At 41.3% G+C, this 21,191-nt stretch overlaps 2 protein-coding genes across 4 annotated transcripts in view; both read left to right on the top strand.

Moving 5' to 3' along the window:
- The window catches only part of SEC24C (SEC24 homolog C, COPII coat complex component), a 36,094-nt gene extending 31,889 nt beyond the window's left edge, over nt 1–4,205 (top strand). For all 3 annotated transcript variants that reach the window (XM_018069025.2, XM_018069026.2, XM_008924303.3), the window contains 4 exons: nt 85–264; nt 925–1,116; nt 1,541–1,630; nt 2,063–4,205. In XM_018069025.2, coding sequence (XP_017924514.1) covers nt 85–264; nt 925–1,116; nt 1,541–1,630; nt 2,063–2,203 — 603 coding nt within the window. In that variant the 3' untranslated portion in view covers nt 2,204–4,205. The remainder of the gene's footprint in view (nt 1–84; nt 265–924; nt 1,117–1,540; nt 1,631–2,062) is intronic.
- A 1,667-nt stretch (nt 4,206–5,872) lies between these two features.
- Nucleotides 5,873–13,930, top strand: FUT11 (fucosyltransferase 11). The gene is given in 7 exon segments (XM_025894770.2): nt 5,873–5,932; nt 5,934–6,056; nt 6,058–6,250; nt 6,253–6,470; nt 6,472–6,597; nt 7,868–8,493; nt 13,324–13,930. Coding segments are annotated over 7 exon segments (1,494 nt in total). The 3' UTR covers nt 13,472–13,930.
- Nucleotides 13,931–21,191: the final 7,261 nt, after the last annotated feature.

The following is a 21,191-nucleotide window of genomic DNA, read 5'->3' as shown; positions in this document are numbered from 1 at the left end:
TTGGTTCATGCAAGCTTCATTTCGTCAAACATAGGCTTATTCAGCAAGACAGCTGACCAGCTTCTGTCTCCTTGTGACTTGTAGCTGATCCTCCCTGAATGCATGAAGCTGCTTCCTGTGTACTTGAATTGTGTGTTGAAGAGTGACGTCCTCCAGCCTGGTCCGGAGGTCACGACGGATGACCGTGCCTACATTCGGCAGTTAGTGACATCCATGGATGTCGCCGAAACAAATGTTTTCTTTTATCCCAGGCTTTTGCCCCTGGTGAGTAATTCAGGATATTCTTACCACTTGAGACTTGCTGTTGTCTTGACTTGTCTGAAGGACTGGCATTTATTTGTTAGCAAGGGAAAGGGATTTGAGAAGTATTTGGGATCTGCCATCTGTGGGGATATTTCACTTAATTTCACTTGGTGATAGATGCATTAGTGCATCTTGTGAACTTGCTGGAGGATACTTTTTTTCCTGAGCTGTGAGCATATGAACAGTGGCAAAGACACTTTTGATCCTTTCATAGTCTTTTTTAAAAAGTCCTAAAGCTTCTTACAACTTTTTGTAGTAATTTTCATCATTGAAAGGCAACTCTACATACCGTTCTGACCTTTCAGTAGCATAGTTGTTGGAATAATACTAAAAACTAATTACATTCCTAGTCCAGGAGGTTATATTGGAACTTCAGAGTAATTTGACAGAAGCCTTATGTTCTCTTTTGCTGACCAAGAGTCTCTCTGTGTCACATTCAGTAAGAAAACTAAGCTAAGGAAGATGATACCACAGTCACAGCTGTTGTAGTCTTATGAGTCCTAAAAATTAACATTCATTGGGGTCTTAGTGGCAGAAATTTTCAGGACTTCATAAGATGTTACTGTTTTATAACCTTGATTTTATTTTACTGATTTTAATTTTTATTTCGCTCTAAACCAGACCAAAGCAGATGTTGACAGTGATTCCTTGCCAGCAGCCATTCGGAACTCGGAGGAGCGTCTCTCCAAGGGTGATATATACCTGCTGGAGAATGGGCTGAACATCTTTGTGTGGGTGGGAGTCAGCGTGCAGCAAGGCCTGATCCAGAACCTCTTTGGAGTGTCATCCTTCGGTCAGATTAGCAACACCTTGGTGAGCTGGATGGCAGTGTGGGAGCTACTGTCTGTGATAGTCACCCAGAACTTAAAACAATGAGAAAGCCAGTCGAGAAAATAGTGTTACATTTTTCATACTGGGAACAAGAGAAGCACAGATATGTGAAACTAGTGGAAATGTCCCTAGTCTGGGCATGTTGGGCATGCTTTTGCCTAGGTTTACTTGGCAAGCCACATCACTAACAATGAAGAGAACAGTTGATACCTAAATGGAACAAATAAATGACCTTTAATTCTGATATCATGTTATATTCTCTTTTAAGTAGTTGAGGTCAAAGAGATTGTATGTTAATGGGGGTAGATATGTCCATACCCTTATATAATATGACAAAACTGCTCAGTTTTATTTAACGTTGCTCTACTTCACATGACTAATGGGGATTGGATATCTTTCATTCCAGAGTGCCCTGCCTGTCTTGGAAAACCCCTTTTCAAAGAAAGTACGATCTATTGTTGACATGCTTCAAGGGCAGAGATCCCGCTACATGAAGGTAAAAATGCTGTCCCCCATTCACAGCTTTAAATCCCCTTCCCTTATTGTAGAGCAGGTGATACCTGGTAATGCTGCAGTTCTGAACTTATTCTTCCCAATCTCATAAACGTGAATCAAAGTTTTCAAGGATCTGAAAAAAAAATTTCACTAGTTTTCTGTTTATCATAGTTCTAAAACTATTTTTTTCAGACCTATTACAATATACTACTGTACAAACCACATATGTGGTATTTTTCTTCTGTTTAGAAAGGATTGAGACTTAACCCAGTTGATTTACAGAAGTCAAAGCACATAAGCCAGGATTCTGGTTATCTGTCTTTGGGTTTTTGAGCCATTGGCTTTTTGCTCTTTTTTCCCCAAGAATAATTCTACTACCTACTCACTGTTGGTTTTGTTCTTGTTTTGTTTTGTTTGTTTGTTTGTTTTGTAGTTGATAATTGTGAAGCAAGAAGATAAGCTGGAAATGCTGTTCAAACACTTTCTAGTGGAGGACAAGAGCCTGAGTGGGGGGGCTTCATATGTGGACTTCCTGTGTCACATGCACAAGGAGATTCGGCAGCTACTGAGCTAGAGGAGTGAGTGGTGCTGGAACTCAGCAGTGACATTTCAGTCTCCACTAATGACCTGATCAGAAGGCCCAGCGCCCTCAAAAAGGACAACATAGAAATCTGTACAATTCCATAATTTTTAATACATGTTGCATAAGCAGAAATCCTTTCAACCTTTCCCAATCCTGTATGAGAGATGAAATATTTTCCTGGTGAGGGCTGAAAAAAAAAAAAAAAAAAAGGCCTTTGATACCAGGTCTTTTATTTGCATCTAAATTGTTTCCTGTGCTTGGCAGGAGTTCACCCCCCACCCCATGCTCGCTAATCCTGTCGTAATGAATGTAGGTTTTTTTCAGTTCACTGTACATGATTCAACATTGGGTGAAAAAGCGATAACTCTTCAAAATTTCTGGTAGCTGCTGTGTGTTCATGTGGGTGTGTGTGCATGCTCCAAGTGTGAAGGTGATGCACAGGTGGGGAGGACGAGAGGTAGGTCAGGTAACGGGAGCTGGAGCAGCCAAACATTTTATGTCTTCTCTTAAGAGGGAAGCACGATGTGTCAGAGCAGAGATGTATCATGCGGCTGTCTGAACCAGAAAGCCATGAAAAATGAAATGAGAGCTAAGTGAGGAGGCAGCAGGACAAATTTCTCTCCACAATCTTCCCTGTACTATAAGTTGCTGTGCAGATCTGTAATGGAGTAATTAATAGTTCAGTGGGCAAAAATCAACAGCTTCTAAACAGTGTAGGGGTAGAGATGGTACTTCCTGTTGGCGTGTGGTGACTCCTTTCCTTCTCATTGCATGGCTCTGTATTGTCCTACTCAATCCATGTTCCATGGCCTCTCCTGCAGAGCTTACCTGTCTATCAGATGGTGGTGGGAACAAAATCCTCTTAACCTTAAGCAGAAACTATGTTTAACAAGGTGATGGGGGGCTGTGTAGGAACTGGATGATAAGGAAGTGGCCATTTTCAACCATATTATTGTGAATCATAGCAAACAAGCAGGAGTTTGATTTATACTGATGCGGATTTTTGAGATTGCTTTGTACCCTGGAATACAAGGAAGGAGATACAAAAACTTAAGAGTTAGACTGTACTGTAGTAGGTATCATAAGTACCTGATTTTGGTTATTGAAAGCATCTGGGCCATAGCAAAGAGTCTCATTACTGGATGTTTATACCCTCCCCTGTTCTACCTACTGATCAGCTTGCACAAAACCTTTTTATAAGCCTGTTTGTTAAACTAAAATACCTCAGACAGATTAATCCATCCACTTTGGCTGCTCTGCTGCTCCATTTTGCGAGGGTGGATGAGAAGACTCCTGTGAAGAGGGAGCTAGTGTAATCGAATTCAGAATTCTAAGGGCTTCGTTTATTCACTTTTGAAAGGGGGCTTGTATATTTTAGCTTGAACACTTAACAAGTGTTCTTCCAATACCCAGGAGTTTAAGCTACCAGTAGCACTAAAAGTGGAAGGAAGAATGTGGATGGATTAGAGAACATGTGATCTGGGCTTGATATTTCATAGGAAAGTCCTTGTTAAGATCAGAAAAAATATCTGGCTGTGGTTTTAGTTCCATATCCTGTAGCGTGTATATAAATCCATTTTTCTTCTAATGCTGCTAGTTTGTCTTCCCTCCCATCACTACACAGAAAGGGGAATATGAAAATTGTAATGGAGAAACTCTTTCAAGATGTAGTTGACAGAACCTTCAGCGTTTTTGTATGAATGTGGCCAACTTTTTACTCCATGTACTGCCTCCAACCAAAAAATCTAGAGGATTTTTAATAAGAGGGAAAAAAAGAACTTCCCAGAAATATAAGGTGCAGCAACCACAGACTTCCACAAATACTAATTTCTAGTATTAATACTGGGGGGTGTGGGGGTGGAAATGAAATCATGAATGAACCTTTCATTTTCTTCACTTGTTTTTCCAATGCATCTTTTAATTTGTAAAGAAATAAAAATATATTAAGATGTATTTTATGTCATTGTTAGTAAATAAACACTGCTTATTTTTCCAAACCCTGTATTTTGCGGGAGGGGGGAAATGGGAAGGGATAAAGTCTAACTCATTGCTCCTTTACAATCCAATCTTCTGCTGGCCAAGTTCAGTCTCTTTTTTTCGTTGTTGTTGTTATTCACACTGAATGATAAGAAATTCAACAAGAGTCAACTGACAAAAGATACTGTTCAGTCTCAGTATTTGCTTAAGTGATTGGTTTTTGACTTTCTGTCCCTTCTGAACTTCCATTTTGCAAAGAGATTTCCCTTTTTGCTAACACAGCTTTGAGTCATTGATTGGGGTGGGGGTTTTTTGTCTACTTTGGCAAATATTGCCCTTACCTTGTGCAATGTCAGCTTAATGACTTCTGTATTCTTAACTTTTCAGAGAAATAGAGCTCCTATTTCAGAGTTAAGAAAGCAGGGAAGCTGGGTAGATTGGTTGGGGGGTTTGTTTTGTTTGGGGGGGGTGCTAATTGCAAAAATAAAGTTCAGAGTGAACTGGCAGTGTAACTTGACTGTAGCCTTGAACATTGATATTGTACAATTTCCTGATAACCTTAGAACGATCTGTATGAAAGCACATGACAATCATTGCTGAATATCCAACAATACTAAGTTTGCTGTAGAATATTTTTGAGATTACTCTCCTACAGAATGTACATAATATCCAGAATCTGCCACTGAACTGGTATTGTGATAATGGGCCTTGTGGATCTTGTACATTAATCATATGGAGTAAATCGTGCAGCTCCCCTCCTGATGCTTGTGGGAATTGCCTTGCAGAGCCCATGCCTGTCACACTGCTGGGAGCTCAGCACAGGACCCTGTGGTGTGCTGCTGGAGCAGGCCCAAGCAGTGTTCAGACCTGTCTTTTCAAAGGAAAGGAAAAAGATTTCTGCTTTAACTTGTTCCTTACACAGATAAAGAAGACTTCTTTGCCTTGTGTCTATACTAACTGATGTCCTGTATTATAACTGATAATTCCTAAGTATTGTCATTATATTTAGTTAGGTCTTAAGGAATTGAGTCTTTTAGCAATTGTGTAACTGAGCAATTGAGTGGTAATTCTAGCATAGTTCCGTTGGATTTACAGAGTGTAGCCCAAACCAATTTCCCATTTACAGAATAATTTAATACCACAGGAGTTATTTAAGGTTGGTACAGAAAAGCAGCTTTCAAGGAAGCTTTAAAACTACCTGTAGATATTAAAAAAAAACCAACAAGCTTTCTGTTACTAAAAGGTGTTTTCTGTTCCCTCCGTTTATGGTCTTCAGCAGGAGTTAATCAGGGTGCTCTTTCCTGCAACACCTAAATGCCTGCTTGGTCGAGGAGCCACCTCTGCAGCTGCCTTCGCTCGAAGCTTGCTGTGCAGCGGGTGTGTGCACAAACGGATGCAGGAGCGGTAGAGGCAGAGAGGATTTATAGCCCCTTCAGCCACAGGACAGTAGGGTTGGAAGGGACCTGCGAATGGGTCAGGCTGCACGAACGCTGACAGACCCGCGTTAGGCGTCGCTGCCCCTACGAGCTGCCACTGTTCTGGAGCGTCCGAGGTGAGGGAGCGGGAAGGCGGCACCGCTCCCGCCCGGCCGCCACGCCCGCGGCCCCTCCCCGCCCGTGACGGCACGGCCGGGCGGGGCCGCGCGCCGCTTCCTGGGGCGGCGGACCGGCCCGTGGGAACGGCATGGGGGGCGCGGGCCGCCGGTGCGGGCCCCGCGCCGGCCTGTGGGTGACGCTGCCGCCCTGGCCTGGGGTGGGTAACGGTCGCGGGGGCCGCGCTGGCCGCAGAGGTGGCCGCCGGCGGAGCGCCCCGCGCAGCGTGGTGCGGCGAGGGGTGGGCGCAGGACGCCGTCCCGCCGGGCGCGGCCTTTCGTCGCCGCCCGGTCCTACGCGGGCCCGCCTGGCAACAACGACACGCGGAGCAACAAGGCGCTTGCCCTATCCTGCTGTGGTGGAGCAGGGAGCCTCTTCCCGCACTATCCCCGGCGACACGCTGAGCGCAATCGACTGCCCGCGCGGTCCTGCCTCGTCACCCGCAGCCGGCGGGTTGCCAGGCACCGCCGGCCATCTACGGCACCGACTTCAGGGCGTACGAGGCGCCGCTGCCCCGCCTGCCCCACCAGACCTGGGCGCTCTTCCACGAGGAGTCCCCCATGAACAACTACGTGCTCTCGCACCCGCCCGGCATCCAGCTCTTCAACTACACGGCCACCTTCCGCCGCGAGTCCGACTACCCGCTGACGCTGCAGTGGCTGCCCGGCGCGGGGTACCTGCGCCCGGCCCGTGCCGCTGGCCGAGAAGGACGCGTGGCGGCGGAGGGGCTACGCGCCCGTGCTGTACATGCAGTCCCACTGCGATGTGCCCTCGGACAGGGACCGCTACGTGCGGGAGCTCATGAAGTACATCCAGGTACATCCACGGGGGAAGCTGTGGCGTGGTGCTGGGAGCACCTGGCTACGCCCCTCCGCCGCCTCTTTTTAATGGGGTTTGTTTGTCCTTGTTTTTAGCCAAGACGCGAGTCGTAACGGGATGCATGCTGACTACAAGCTGGACAGAAAAACTAGTTGTATTCCTTCCCAAAGCGTGATCTAGACAACACCGCATGCCAGTAGGTAGGCCTCATGTAGCTTGTTAGTTGTGGAGTTGTCTAGACTCGGGATCAGGCGCAAGCTGGGCAAAGCCTGAATAAGCTCAGTCTGCTGGACCAAGTGGTAAAAGTTGCTGAAATCTCTGGACCTTGAAGTTAGAGTACAAGAAGGCTGTCCATTTACAAGCCTCGCTCCTATTTGAAAGTACAAGCAGGCAGTAAAAAGGCAGGTCGCTGTGTTTTGAGAATCGGCTCCTTATCTATGTTGTGGTAGAACGATGTTGTTTCTATGGTGGTTTATACTGCTACGGCACAACTGATGGTGAGTAGCTTCCTGAAGTAAAATAATGTAATTTCTTTAAAGCAGAAAAAAGTTTAGGGATCTTTTTCCTCTTAAAAATTCTGAAGGATAGGACATTGATAGAAAGCATCTGTTTTTCATCTTTACCAGAATCATCTTTTTCCTAGTTGTTTCTGTTATTGCTATTGGCCGTGATTCAGGTATTGTGCAAGTTTATCATGTATTCACTAGTGAAACAAAGACAAAAGAATTTTTAAAATATGACTATATTGTCAAAGTTTGATGCAGGGTCCTGTTCAAGTATATTGTCTTTCATTTTTAGACAGTATTCTTTTAGCTCCCTGCACCAATTTTTCTCAGTCTAACAAAGGGAAAAATTTTGTCAGCCTGCTGAGCCTGGCAGGAATGATGTGTAATAACTGTTTGGAAAAGTCCTGGGTCTCTGTTAAGTAGAAGGATGACTTTTAAATTAACGTAGAGAGGGTCGAATGCTATTCCTTACTTGTCAGTTTCTGATTTATCTGATAATAAATCCATTTTTGAGTGGCACCCAACCCTCAACCTGTAGCATAGTTAAAGATGCTTTTGAAACTCAGCACTTGGTTTCCTCTAAAGCTGGTAGAAGCGGGGCTCTAGGAATAGTTACAAGGGAAAGAACTTGGAGTGAAAGTGAAGCTAAGCCAAGGTAGCTAGGAACTGATCCAACTTTGCAATTTTACAAGAACTACAAGCTCTGAAAACAAGTTCCGGGTGAAAGGATCGCTTTGTAAAGATGCTGGTTGTTGTTTCAGGTTGACTCCTATGGGAAATGCCTGCATAACCGTGAGCTTCCCAGTGAACGACTGAGAGACACTTCTACAGCCACAACAGAGGATTCTGAGTTTATGACTTTTATTGCCAGGTACAAGTTTCATCTGGCCTTGGAGAATGCCATATGTGAGGACTACATGACGGAGAAGCTGTGGCGTCCCATGCACCTGGGGGCTGTCCCAGTGTACCGAGGCTCCCCAGCTGTGCGGGACTGGATGCCAAACAACCTCTCCATCATTCTTATAGATGACTTTGACAGCCCCCAAGAGCTGGCAAACTATCTTGATTTCCTGGACAAGAATGGAGAGGAATATTTGAAGTATCTAGAGTATAAAAACGTTGGTGGAATCAAAAACCAGTTCTTGCTAGAGAGCTTGCAGAGGCGGGAGTGGGGCGTGAACGACATGACTCTGCCCAATTACCTGAATGGCTTCGAGTGTTTCATCTGTGACAGGGAGAACATCCGGGTCAAAGAGGAGCAGGAACACAAAAAGTCTCGTGGGAAAATTCCAGCTCCCAGACCTCGAATAGCTCAGTTCAAGCACATGGGATGTCCTGTGCCAACCCCTGGGTTTGGAAGTGTGGAAGACCTCGCTGAAGGAGACAGGTAATGTACCAGTATTATCCTTTTTGAAGGGAAGGAAGCTTCAAATAATAGTAGCTGTAACTTTTAATAATCCTTTATACTTAAAGGAGCTCTTGATACAACTCTAGTTATATTTTATAATATGTCTTGTAGGTGTTGTGGTAGTTCTGCTAATATTGTGTAACGCTGAGGCTGGACAGGAGGCTTGGATGGTGGTATTGGTGGTTGAAAGACGAGCGTGAGACACCCATAATATTGTGTTAAAATGCTCTGTGACCTCGGGCAATGTGGTTATCCTCTGTCTATCTTAGCCTCTTTGTTTGGGGGAGGGATGTTTTCAGTACAGTGATGGTACAGCACTTGTCAGCCGTGGGGTGAAAGCAGCTCTATACCTCACTACAAAGTACTGGGTTGAGAACAGGGTTGCCACTGTTCAGTGCAGGCCTGGTTGGCTCCTGCTGACTTCAGGTCAGACGTTAGGCTTGCCCCAGAATACAAGACTTAGTGTTGTTTTGTGTGACAAAACTCTGGCTGGTGTTGAAGGACCATCCCGTTTGTTTAGGAGAGGGATCGCGCAGGGCAGAGAACAGGCTGAGTATCTTGTCCCAGGGATTGCACACAGGGATGGCTGGTGTTGCTGGAATCTCCTTATAGCCCTCAGTATGAGCTGCCCTCCAGTCTGTCAGCAGGGAACTAACTGCACCAACCCTCGGGCAACCACTTTTGACCGGCAGAAGAGTGTTGATTGCATGATCTACTCTATTTATACATGCATTGGTACAAGAGAAGTTAATGCTTGGGTGTTCCCAAACCTTTGGCCTTTTCCATTGACAGTGTTTGAAGTTGCAGTTGATAGGAGGAAGGGTTCTTGCAGTTCCTAAACTATGTGTGGACTTTGTGAGGTGTATATTACTCCTACAACATGTTTGGATTCCCTGGGTTTATCACTTTTCTTTGCATTACCTGCACCAGTTTCTCTTTTTAGACAATTACTCAAGTGCGTGCAATTCACTCTGTATAAGCCATCAGACAGCCATCATAAAGATAAACCTTCAGCCATAGCAGGAGGTTTTGTCTAGGTTAATAGCCATCACCAAAGATTTCAATGTTATGATGTCAGTCTCACTGTAGTATTCAATTAATGAAATTTTTAAAATACTGGGAAGATCTCATGCATTTCCAGAAGAAAGTTGTCAGTGTACTTTATTCCAGTTTATATCGCTTTACAACATTGTTAAGAGTTTTCTACATTAAGGGATTGAGTGCCTAGAAATGTTAAAATTAGTGTTAGGAGTGTAAGATTTCTTTTGTTAGAAGAAACAGCATGTTGAAAATTTAGAATCCATAATTTCAAGTATGCTAACCCAGAACTAAGTTCTGTGTGGATATGAATCTCTAAAAATGTTTTTTATTACATTACCCATTCATCAGAAAAATATGAAGAATTTTTTAAGTGTGGGAAACTACTTAATTCTGTGTTGGGATGCTTTCAGAAATGGCCAACTGAAATTAAAACAGGCAAATAAGTGTGAGGTTATGCAGGTGTTTTAGGAAACACCTATTTCACAAAGCATGTGATGTTCATAATCAAAAAGCATTTTTCACATTACAATTAATTTTCATATGGACTAACTGAAAAGTTCTGCTTATAAGTAAAAGGAGTTCATAACCCTTTGTTTTCTGTTGGTTGGCTGATTTACTGGAGCTCTTTTATAGTAATGCCTTTTCTCAGTCTCAGTAGCAAAACGGTTTTTCTCCTTGCAGCATCCTGCTCTGTAAAAGCATTCCCTACTTTTCCATAGGTTTTCTCTTGCTTGGGCATCAGGTGGCAGTAGAGAAGCACGTGGGAAGGCACACGTAGCGTGTCTGCCGCTGCCACTTGCAGGCTCAGGTGCTTCCATCCTTCTGCCCAGGGGTCATCAACAGGGAGTTTTGAACAGCTGGTCCATAATCCAAACCTCAGTTGCATCCATGGAAGTTTCAATGGCTCACTGAACCACAAGATGTTATTCTTCCCCTGTTGGTAGCCATGAGATGTGTTTGGAAAATTTGTTCCACGGAAGCTTTTACATTGGCTGCTGTCTACTTTAGAAATATATGTATCTGTACCTTCTGAGGCATGATCAGGGGCATCTCCAGTGAAATACAGTGGTTTCTGTCTGATAAGTATCTGAGCTTTCACTAGTTTTATCTGCAAAATGGAACATGGTTACTCAGAATTCTAAGTGGTGACAGTAACATAAAATTGCCTCCAAAGCATTAGTTTAACATGCCCGTATTTTGTCAGAGTTTGACAGTAATATTATTCGACAGTGTGATCAATTTACATGATTGCCTGCTGAGCCAGTCAATTGAGTGTTTTGTTACTTTAGAAAACATTATTTTGGAAAAAGGACACAGGCCTAGTGGAGATACAAATGGTAGACTATATGCAACATTCAAGGTCTGACTATAAACACAAACTGTGACTTGGAGTTCTGGAGCCTTCTGGAACTCTGAGAAAAACAAAGGTGTTTATATTAGAGCAAGTACCCAGTTACAGTAAGGTAATGCTGCTCACCTGCATGCTCTGTAACTCTTGTTCCCAGATGTAATTAGTTTTTAGCGTTGACAGGTTAGCTGAATTGACAGAACTGTTGCATCACAGTCTCTCTCTATGCAGGTATAGGTAACTGCAGCACACTTACACCTTTTAGCTGTAGGTGTAGAGACGTGGTTTCTAAATCCTTATGGTTGCAGCCTCACTTGTATTTGGACCCCCAGGCTTCACACCCAAGTGAGCTTACGAAGAAAGGCAGTAGAACAACTGTCTGTGTGTGTTAGGGTATGAGTCAGTCACTACAGTCTGTTGAATTCTTTGTACAGAAAACAGTGGGTTACAGTGCTACTGGTGAGTGGAACTTCTATGTAGTGGGAATCAGAATCTGTAGTTATTCTTGGACTCCCATCTTGTGAGAGAAATGTTTGGTTTGTTTCATTGATAAGAATTAATTTTCTGAAAGTGGGATGTTTGAGGGGGTAACTTTAAGAAGATTAAGAGACAATTCCTTTCCAGTTACCTAAAGTTTTCATCTGTGGTGACATAAGGAAAGAGAAGCCACTGTGCCACTGATAAAAGAATGTTGTAAAACCATCATGGTTTTATTGTTTCCTTTTTATGTCAATGTCACAGTTTATTTATGACAAGAAAAACGAGTTTAACAGAGTATGAGATTTACCATTTGTGCATGTGAGAAGTCCCTTGCAATAGAATCCAGTAATCATCCAGGATTAAAGACAGATCTGTATCTCATGGTGATGATGTTTCAGGTGTATGTAGTTGGGAGTCTGTGGAGATTTGTGCAGTCCTGCTCATCCTGGGGTACCAGTTTTTCCCAACTGACAGAATCAGAGTGAAATTATTTTCTTTAAAACCTCCCAATAATAGCAATTTCAAAAGAAAAATACTAAACTATTCTAATTTAATATTTTTGATGAAAGTCTTCACTCAGATACTGGAATTCTTTTTAGTGTTTTTTTTTCTGTACAGTTCATCTGGAAAACATTTTCTTTTTTTCTGTTACCTACTGCCACTTAGTCTTGGGTCTAGTACTTAATGCACATAGACATGTGCCCTTATTCAGTGCTGTAAAAAACAAGTAACTCATATTGGCAGTCCTTGAACAAAGGTTAATGAATTTAGCAATGTGATCTCATAGTACGTCCAAGTGCTGCATTTTACAAAGGACCCTCTTGGCAGATACTGATTTTTTGAAGCAGAAATAAGCCTCTGTCCACGATCCTTCACATTGGAGTCTATGTTAAAAGCTTTATTTTGAGGTTTTTGTTGGTACACACTGCAGAAATGTACCAGCACAGCTGGTGTTGTTGACCCCAGAAAGCTCATTCCCGTGGCACACAGGCCATGTCCACAGGACAGCGACTACGATGTGCTGTGTGGTTCTTTCATCTGCCTGGAGTGGTGGCTGAGATCTGCTTCTGGGCACTGCAGTCACACTTGGTTCAAGGTATAGTGTACAGAGGGAATGCAGGAGGTGCTGTACTTACTTCTGTGATTTGAGGGGAGAAGCAGCAAAAAGCTCTGTATATAAGTTAACAAGTATTGGGTAACTCATGGACTTATTATAAAGAGCATCGTGTTTGTTCCTTCTTTCCAAAATTTCTGATGGGCTCATGTGGCTAGATAGCAGAAATAATGGAGAAGAAATAAATAGTTAACATTTGTTGATATAACACCAGTGAGAGAATTAGTCCACATCATCATGAATGGGAAGGGAATTGCTGAAATTTGCAGTGATATAGTCTGTGCTACAAAAAGTTTGTGACTATGCATTGAAAAAGAGACAACCTGTACTTGACCATCTAGTCTGGAGATAAAGAATAGGATCAGGATTGAGGAATATAATGATTTTTGTCTCTTCCATATATAACCTGAGTTTGTTAAAGGGTTTATCTGAATAAAAATTGATTCTTAGCCCTAACTCTTATATGCATACGGGCCACAGAAGGCTATTCTCAAAATAATAGGACTCTGTGACAGATTTTATTTGAATAGAAGTTTTTATTCTCTACAATTAACAATTTAGTCTCTTTGTGGTTAACACTGTAGTCATATGCTGATACTTCTAGAATGTTGTAAAGCTCATGGTGAACTTGTATTTTCTGTAGAGAATTTTCATAGCAAGTTTCTATAACTGACTTGGAGCACAATAACAACATAGTTTGTTATGACCATCCCTGGGCCTGTTTTTCTCTTAGGTGAAAGAAAAACAATGGTTTCAGTGATATTACAGCTGCAGACTCATTTGTTTTTTTTAATGGTTTGTGGTGATGTCTCTTTTTTTGTTTCAGTTGGAAGGAAATGTGGCTGCAGGATTATTGGCAAAGCCTTGATCAGGGTGAGGCCCTCACAGCTATGATTCATCGCAATGAGTCGCATCAAGGAAGATTTTGGGACTATATGCATGAGATTTTTCTCAAGAGGACAAGGCAACACTGACCCATCTTTGTAAGAGCTTGATTTGAAAATTGCCTTGAAAGTTGAGACTGTGAATTCTTACCTCGCTTCAAATGTTTGCCTTGAAATAAAAAAAAAACCCTCTCACAGAGACAATTTTTTCTGGTGCAAGAAGTGAGTTTCTGTTATGATTGGATTCCAGCAGTGGAGATGTTAGCAACTGCTTTGCTTTGATTTGAATTTCAGCTCTCTGGTGTGAAGCTGCTTCTGACTTGCAGGTGTCAACATATGGGGCAAAAGATCAGGGATTTTTTTTTACGTCTCCAGAATATTAATTGTTTTTATACGTATTTTATCAGTCACATATTCTCTTCATTAAGGTGTACTTTTAGCTGCTATTAACAAATGGCTTTTCCAGTGAAGGAATTACAAAAGACAAACCTGTGGAGAGCAATTGTGCCTTACAAAATTGCAGCAATAAAGTCTCTTTGCCCCAAGTAAGCACGACTCAAATACTCCTACTTTTCAGGATAACTGATTAGCTATGGACAGGTCACTTACTCTCTGACTAATTCTTCTCTTTTGCTAACTTACCAGGTGATATGTACAATGGGATGAGAAATCAAATTATTTAATTTGCAGCTTTCAACAAATTAGTTCACACCACAAAGTGTGTTAGCTGGTATTGTGTAGAACTAAGTAAAATTGGTATGCCTTGGTTCCTTTAATTTTCCATCAAATCCAAAACCCATAACCTTGACTTTTTGTTATCTCCTTAATGCTACCAATTCAGAGACCTTGGATTTGTTCTTTTTATGTGCAGCTTTCTGCAAAACCAAATACATTTTAACAATGGTCCCTTTCCAGTGGTCTCTGCAGTTTGGATACAAGCCTTGAAGTCTTTCTGTACTGAAATGGTTTTGTAAATCCTGGTCTGTGACTGGAGTTCCTAAGGATGACATGTGGATGGATCTTCCTTGCTGTGTAGCCTGTATCGCTTACAGATATAAATAACCACCACTGTTCCTTTCCATGTTGGGTATCTTCCTGAAATAATTGATCTTGCAGTGGAGGGAAACTAATTCCCTTAGTGCCACAGATTTAAAAGCATGGGCAAATATGGCCACACTGCAGTGATGTCTCTAATGGTACAATGCTGCTTTCTTTCTCCATTTCTCCTCCCCCAGCAGAAGTGAACTCCTAACTAAATAGCCAGAGTTTATCCATGCCTAAGACTGAATGTTTGTAATGAAAGTCTGCAGTCTGTGGGCTAATCTGATTTTGCAAGGCAGTTTATGCATTGCTATGGGAAGTCCAATGCCTCTTAGTAAAAGTTAGAAACAGGAGTGAATCTACATTCTGTCCCTAATTATGTCACTGTCTATTGCTTAGTGCTGTATGGATCACTTAACATATTTTTTTCCTCTCAAATTCCCCTTCGTAATATTATAGATATGGTATTATAGGTATAATATCAGGATATGTAGATCACCTAAATATTTGTCTCTCAGGTGACAGAACAATATTGCCATGTTAAAATCAGGGCACTTGACAGCAAAGACTTCACGCCCATAACTATCACTGAATTCTTGCAAATGTAGATGTATGCAATATACAGTGATCTCACCTGATTGTTTTTGGGAGATAACTGTTCTTTTATCTCTCTTCTCTAATAGTAGTAACAAATGGTTCTTCAGATAAAATGCATTTATCAGTTTTACATTCCTTTTTTTCAGTTACTAGGGAGACATGAATACCTAAGTGAATATATCTGAGTTAATTGTTAAAGTGAATTACTCAAATCGGATTAAAATTACAGATGTGTGTATTCAGGATTGAAGTGGCCACAATGTGCTTGAGAAATACGTTAAGATAAAACAAATTAAGGCTGCTTTAGTTCTGAATATCAACTTCTACTAAACAGTTTAATGATATTTAAGTAAATTGAATTGATGCCTTCAGTTACTTCATTTCGTGTTTTTCTGTAGAAAATCATTCAGTCTTTGAATGGTTCTCTTGATTAGCTATATCTCAAACCACTTTTTTATTCAAGTGTTTGGTGGGATAGGACAAGAGATTCTGATCTTGCTTTTTATACTAAACATAAAAACTAAGTACCAGGTACTAGCACATCCTGCATTTACCATTTTATCCTGTACTTTAAGTAGATTTTCTAGAAGTGTAGCATTTGTAATAATTTCCAGGTATTTATTATAATTTATTTGCTTTTGCAAAAATTAGACATCCTACTTTTAATGTATCCTTGCAGGAGTAACAGGAGGAAGTACCAATATAAGCATGTGTATCATAGCAACTACTTAGTTCCTGAGGAGTGATGTCCAAAGCCTCACTTTGCCGTCCTGCTCAGCAACATGAGCATGTTTCCAGCTAATAGCATTGAAGATGTGGTGGTACAAGCTGAAGAGTAGCTAGCAAACTAGGTAAAAACTTCTTCTTGGGGCCCTGATTCATTCAATTGCTAATTAACAACCAAGTATTCCTTCACCACTGCTTATTTTCTCAGTATATTACAATCACCAGTCAACAAGGCTTTTTTGTTAGTCCTATAGAGTTTATTTGTTTGTTGGTTTGCTCCATGTCTGTACTACAGAAAACTGTTGCATTGAGCTTTATGATGGTTGCCAAGCAGGAGTATTTCTGATTGTCATGTATCTTCTTAACGTGGGTATGAAAGTAGTGCAGATCTGAAGGTAACTTTATCACAGATATTCTGGAGGTTTTGTCTGAGTTTTTCAAAATACAACTTTCAGTTTGTAGTCACATGATCATTTTCTGTGTTCTTAGTGTCTTCCTAGGTTTAACTATTTTTTTACAGTCTTACAGGTGGTGAACTTGTCAAAAGGTAATGAGTAACAGCTACCCTTCTTAGCAGTTGTGATGCTCACCCAAGCCTTGCATTTCTTTTGTATCTGAGAGTTTTTTCTATCGTAATAGATCATACTAGCTTTATCATCTCCTGTATGTCACAATACGTCCATGATTTATAAACAGTGTCTCTTCCTTCTATTAATATACTAAATATGTTTCACTTTTTGTACATGGTGTGCAAGAATTAGGGCTGAAATATTTATTCCAGTGCATAGTGTGAATGGGTTGTGTAGCTGCCAGGCAAACTCTGCAGGGGCAGGGGAGGTGGGAATCCTCCCCAGCCTGGCTGAAGAGTTGTGGTTGCAGTTCTGTTTGATGCTGACTGACCTTCACAACATCTACTTCTCTGCACAGCAAGGACTGCCAAATGTTGAATAAGGTGGTTCTACCACCATGGTCTTAGCTTTCATCTCTCTCCTGTTATTTGGAGGAGGCAGGAGGAGAAGCTGGGTCTCATACCCTTGAAGAGTTTGCAATCAATTTACTTAATAATGCATTTTAAAGGCTTGCTATATAGTGCCAACAAGTACTGCCAGTCTTAGCCAAAGTAAATTCAATTTACAATCCTAGTTGTCTTTCTACTAATGGAAGTATGTGAATGCAGACAAGGAGGAAGGTCACTGCAGCAATTAGTAATATTTTGGAAAAAGGTTCCTGATTTCTGTTCTTAACTGGATTTCTCACTTCTTTAAATTCAAAACAGTTAATTGTGGCTGAATGTAATCACTCATATTGTGAGGCTACATGATACTCAGACACGAGAGATGTGATAGATGTATTCGACATCTAAATCAGATTCTTACAGTGCAGGTACTCGTATTCATAAAAACACACCATTGAGACCAATCAGGAATTTTAGCAAAGATGCCAAATATTGAGGATGATTAAGAGATTGCTCCTGTAAACCCTTTGGTAGGCTCCTGCAAACTAGGGTGAGCGGCTTCACTGCTTATCATGCATTTTACCTGTTTACTGTGTGACTACAGGGAGGCTTTCAAAGCTGTCAGGATAGCTTTATTCATTAGCATTAATGTTCTAAAAATAGATATCTCCTTATTACTGCTCACATGAAACACTAGTACATTCTATTGATGCTGTGTCTCAGAATTGACTTGACAAGCTTGGATAAGTTTATGGCCTCTGAGAGGTGAGAGAGGAGAAATAAATGTCTGACAGAAGGTTAAAAATCTAGCAGTCCAGTGCATTGCATTGGACAAGCTACAGCTCTCATTCTCCTGCCAAAACTGTGATACCTAGTGCTGCCTGTTTTTTCAGTAAGAAGCTGGGTATTTTTTATAATGAAGTAGTAGTCTATGTTTTCTGTCCTTTAGCAAGGACTTCAATGTGTAGGAACCATATAACCTCACTGAAGTATAGTGATTTGATTCCTAATATTGATGATTTCTAAAACTCAGAAAGAATTGCCTTTTTTTATTTCTGTCACTGTAGTAATTTTTGAACTGAAAGATCTCTGGGTCCCCTGTGATGGTAAGTAGAATGAGAACAAAGCAACAGTGGATATATATGTTTAAAGGGAAAGGAGAACGAGCTGCTTTCTCTGGAAATGATCTGCAGAATGCAGCAGCTGGAGAATCACAGCAGAAATCCCCTCTTGCACCTTGGCAGAGGGTAGTTTTAACTGGTGTGGAAGAAAAGTAACTCCTAAAGGACTGGGAACAGGATAAATTGAATTGAAACTCAGCCATCAGGGACATCTGTGTTTAAACAGGCTTTGCTGTGTTAGACAAGCGGCCATCTGCCTCTCTTCCTGACCTACCATACACACTCTTCAGCCATTGTCCCAAGAGAGCCACTCCCTTAATCATTAGTTGTCATCCCTTTGGTCATATTTAATTAAGATTATTGATGGATCTCCAGGCACCTTCTGAGAAGTTGTATTAATTGGAAACATACAGGGTGGCAGATTCCGTCATTCTGCCCAGAGACCTCTACTGACAGGCTGATATTAATCAGAGACAAAATCCTTTTAGTGATATGATGAACTGAGCCAAAACCTGTCAGGCATTAACAAATTTTACTTTTCTTTATGATTCATTGTCTCAGAGCTGGCAGTGAGAGATATATGGCCCTGCAGAGGGATTAGGAAGGGTGGAGAAGAATGGAGCTGCAGGATTTGTTCCAGAGCTCTGACATCACTGGCATATTAATTTGTATACTGTTATATACATTCTGTCCTGCAGAAAATACCCGTTTAATGCACAAGTGTCTCAACTAGAGATGTTTCTGGGGATCTTGGAATGGATCAGAGCAGATCATGATAGTTTCTGGCATCTCTGAGCAAATAAGGAGGCATCAGGTAATTTGCTGGAAATGGCTGGATTTCGTAGATCCTAGGAGTTAGGGATTAGGGATGGCAGTTCAAAACTACAGAGGTAGACAGAACAATGCAGGGCAGGTGCAGCTGATCTGATTGAGAGCTCAGGATAAAGTAGGCTGGTGTTGAAGTTGGGGCGGGGCGTGACATGTCAGAAAAGAAATTGCATCTGTCATGGTGCTAGTGAATGCATTTGTGCTAATAAGAACATTAAGTGCTAATATTGTCCCAACCCGATAACTCAGCAGACAGGAGTTAAGTCAAAACCACCTGGAATCTCACCAAACGGGTTTGTTTCACTACTAAAGTGGAGGTGCTTTAAATTTTAAGGCATCTCCAATTAAATTGGGTTAAGAAGGTCAGGGTGAGACAGTCGAGAATAAATTGTGGTAACTGAGGGCATTACAAAGTGATATGAGACTAACTGGTGCATTCTGGTTAAATTTGTGTGACTATACTGGAATTTACCTGGAAGCTGGATCCAGGCAGTTCAAAAAGACATGGATATCAACTCTATTCTTTTTTCCCCAATACAACTGATTTCTTAACCTCATCTCCTAATTGTTTGTTAGGCAGTATCTGGAGGCTTTACATAGCTAAACCAGAAAGTGAAGGATAGATACATGGTGTAATTTCTCACCTCTGAAAGAGGTATTTAAGACAACAATCTCATTTTAAGGGTGTATTTTATTACAGCATTGTTAGCATTGTATTTATTTGTGGCATCGCATTTGCTGTAGCATCATACCTGGCTCTTACTCAGTTGTGATATAGATTCTTTTTAAATCTAATATTCATAGTTTAATCTCTCTGGTTTATTTTGATTTTGACTAGCTGAAATGCAGGCGAGGATTCACCTTTAACTATGCTGATCTAAGATAACAAGCTGTACATGCAGTTAGACTTTCACATGGTGTTTATAGTTGTATGTTCAGGATTCACAGTGAAACATCTGTGTGGTTCACTGCTGAGAGAATTTGGTTTCTGACTGTCCCTCTAAAGTCAGCACTTCTGTCCCTTCCATTAGTGTCTCAGTGCTATCAGCTAAATAAAATACAGGCTAGAGAGAGACTTGGCTATTGAGTAACACACCCCTTCTGTAGTTCCACATTCTCCCTTAAAATAAATGTTCAGTATTAATCATGTTTAATAGTAAAATTGTGTCTTGCTTCAGACATCTTTGCATGTTGTGTGCAGACACCATCAGGTACCTTATTCTGCCTGCTCAGGAGTTTGTTAGGCTCCGATCCCTGACTGAATGCCAAAAAAAAATGGAAATTCTAATGCAGACAGCAGTAACTTACAGGAAGCTATTACAATTCTCCTTGTGTAGCTTGCCTTTCTGTTTCTCAACCTTCCCTCCTCCCCCACCTCATTTTTCTTGGAATTACTTAAACGAGAGATCAGCTTTTGAAGGTGAATGTCCCTGAAGGTGCTGCCACCATTAGCTAATGTAATTTGGAAAAAGGGAGGCTGATTTACAGGGAGTGCAGTATGTCCTAGTATTTGTGTCTTTCCTTGTTACTGTTCTTGTGCATGTCTGGTTAGGAATTGCAGGTGGCAAATGCAGCAGGGAAAAGTGGATATCAGTAAGGGTAACTAGAAGAGGCAAAAAGAAGAGTAGCTGAACCTCACATGAACTGGAATACTGAAATGTACTTCATGTTCCTGTCTTGGATTTGCAAGATCTCCAGTGTTTAGAGTTGCAGAATGCAAGCCTCTAGCCTAACTTGAAGGTGTCAGCTTGTTTTTCTTCTTCTCTACTAGTAGTCCAGCTCAAAGGATTGCTTGTTTCCTGTCTTTTCAGAGAAAATGGAACTAGAGAAACACCCTGCTTACCAAAATGTTTCAGAACTTCCAGATAAAGTGTTTGAATTTGAACCTTAGATGGAAATTTACTTCTAAAGAGAGCCAAAAGAAATCTTTTTTTTACATGAAAATGTCTTCTCATACTTTTTATATTGGACTTTAAGAATATACTGTTTTAAAAATAACACAAAAATAATTATAGAATTGGACATACCAGAATATATTGTCTGCAGATGCAGGAAATTCTAGTAACCATATTGAGAATATTCTGATAAAGGTCTGGTGATGTTAGCTCAAGTTAACAGAATTTCTGATGTCTTGTTAACTTCCTTGAATAGGCAGAGTCAAGAAGAGTGGTTTTTATGTCTATAGCTAGGAGGTTGAATATATTTTAATCCAAATCAATGTCCTGTGCAAAAAGAAAAAAAAAATATTTCCAACATCTTTGGTTTGGCCTTCTGTATATGGTCAGAGAACTCAAACCTGTGGAAGGAAACTGATCCTTCATATGTCCTCCAGTGCAAAAGGGAGATTGTTGGTGCCTGAAGAGCCCTGATACAGTGGTAAAATGGCTTATTCAGGAACTGCTTTATGACAAGGATCTGAGTACTTTATGTCCCCAGTGTTTGATGTCTAACTCTTCAGTTTTCTGTGTCTACCTTGTCCCTCCTGCCGTGCTGAGACCTGTTTGTACCCCAGCCCTTGAAATGTTCCTGTGCCTTCTGTGTT

The sequence above is a fragment of the Manacus vitellinus genome, unplaced genomic scaffold, assembly GCF_001715985.3.
Source record: "Manacus vitellinus isolate BGI_N305 unplaced genomic scaffold, ASM171598v3 scaffold_15_pilon, whole genome shotgun sequence".
NCBI lineage: Eukaryota > Metazoa > Chordata > Aves > Passeriformes > Pipridae > Manacus > Manacus vitellinus.
The sequence above is the reverse complement of the archived record's forward strand: the minus strand, read 5'-3'. Positions and strand labels throughout refer to the sequence as shown.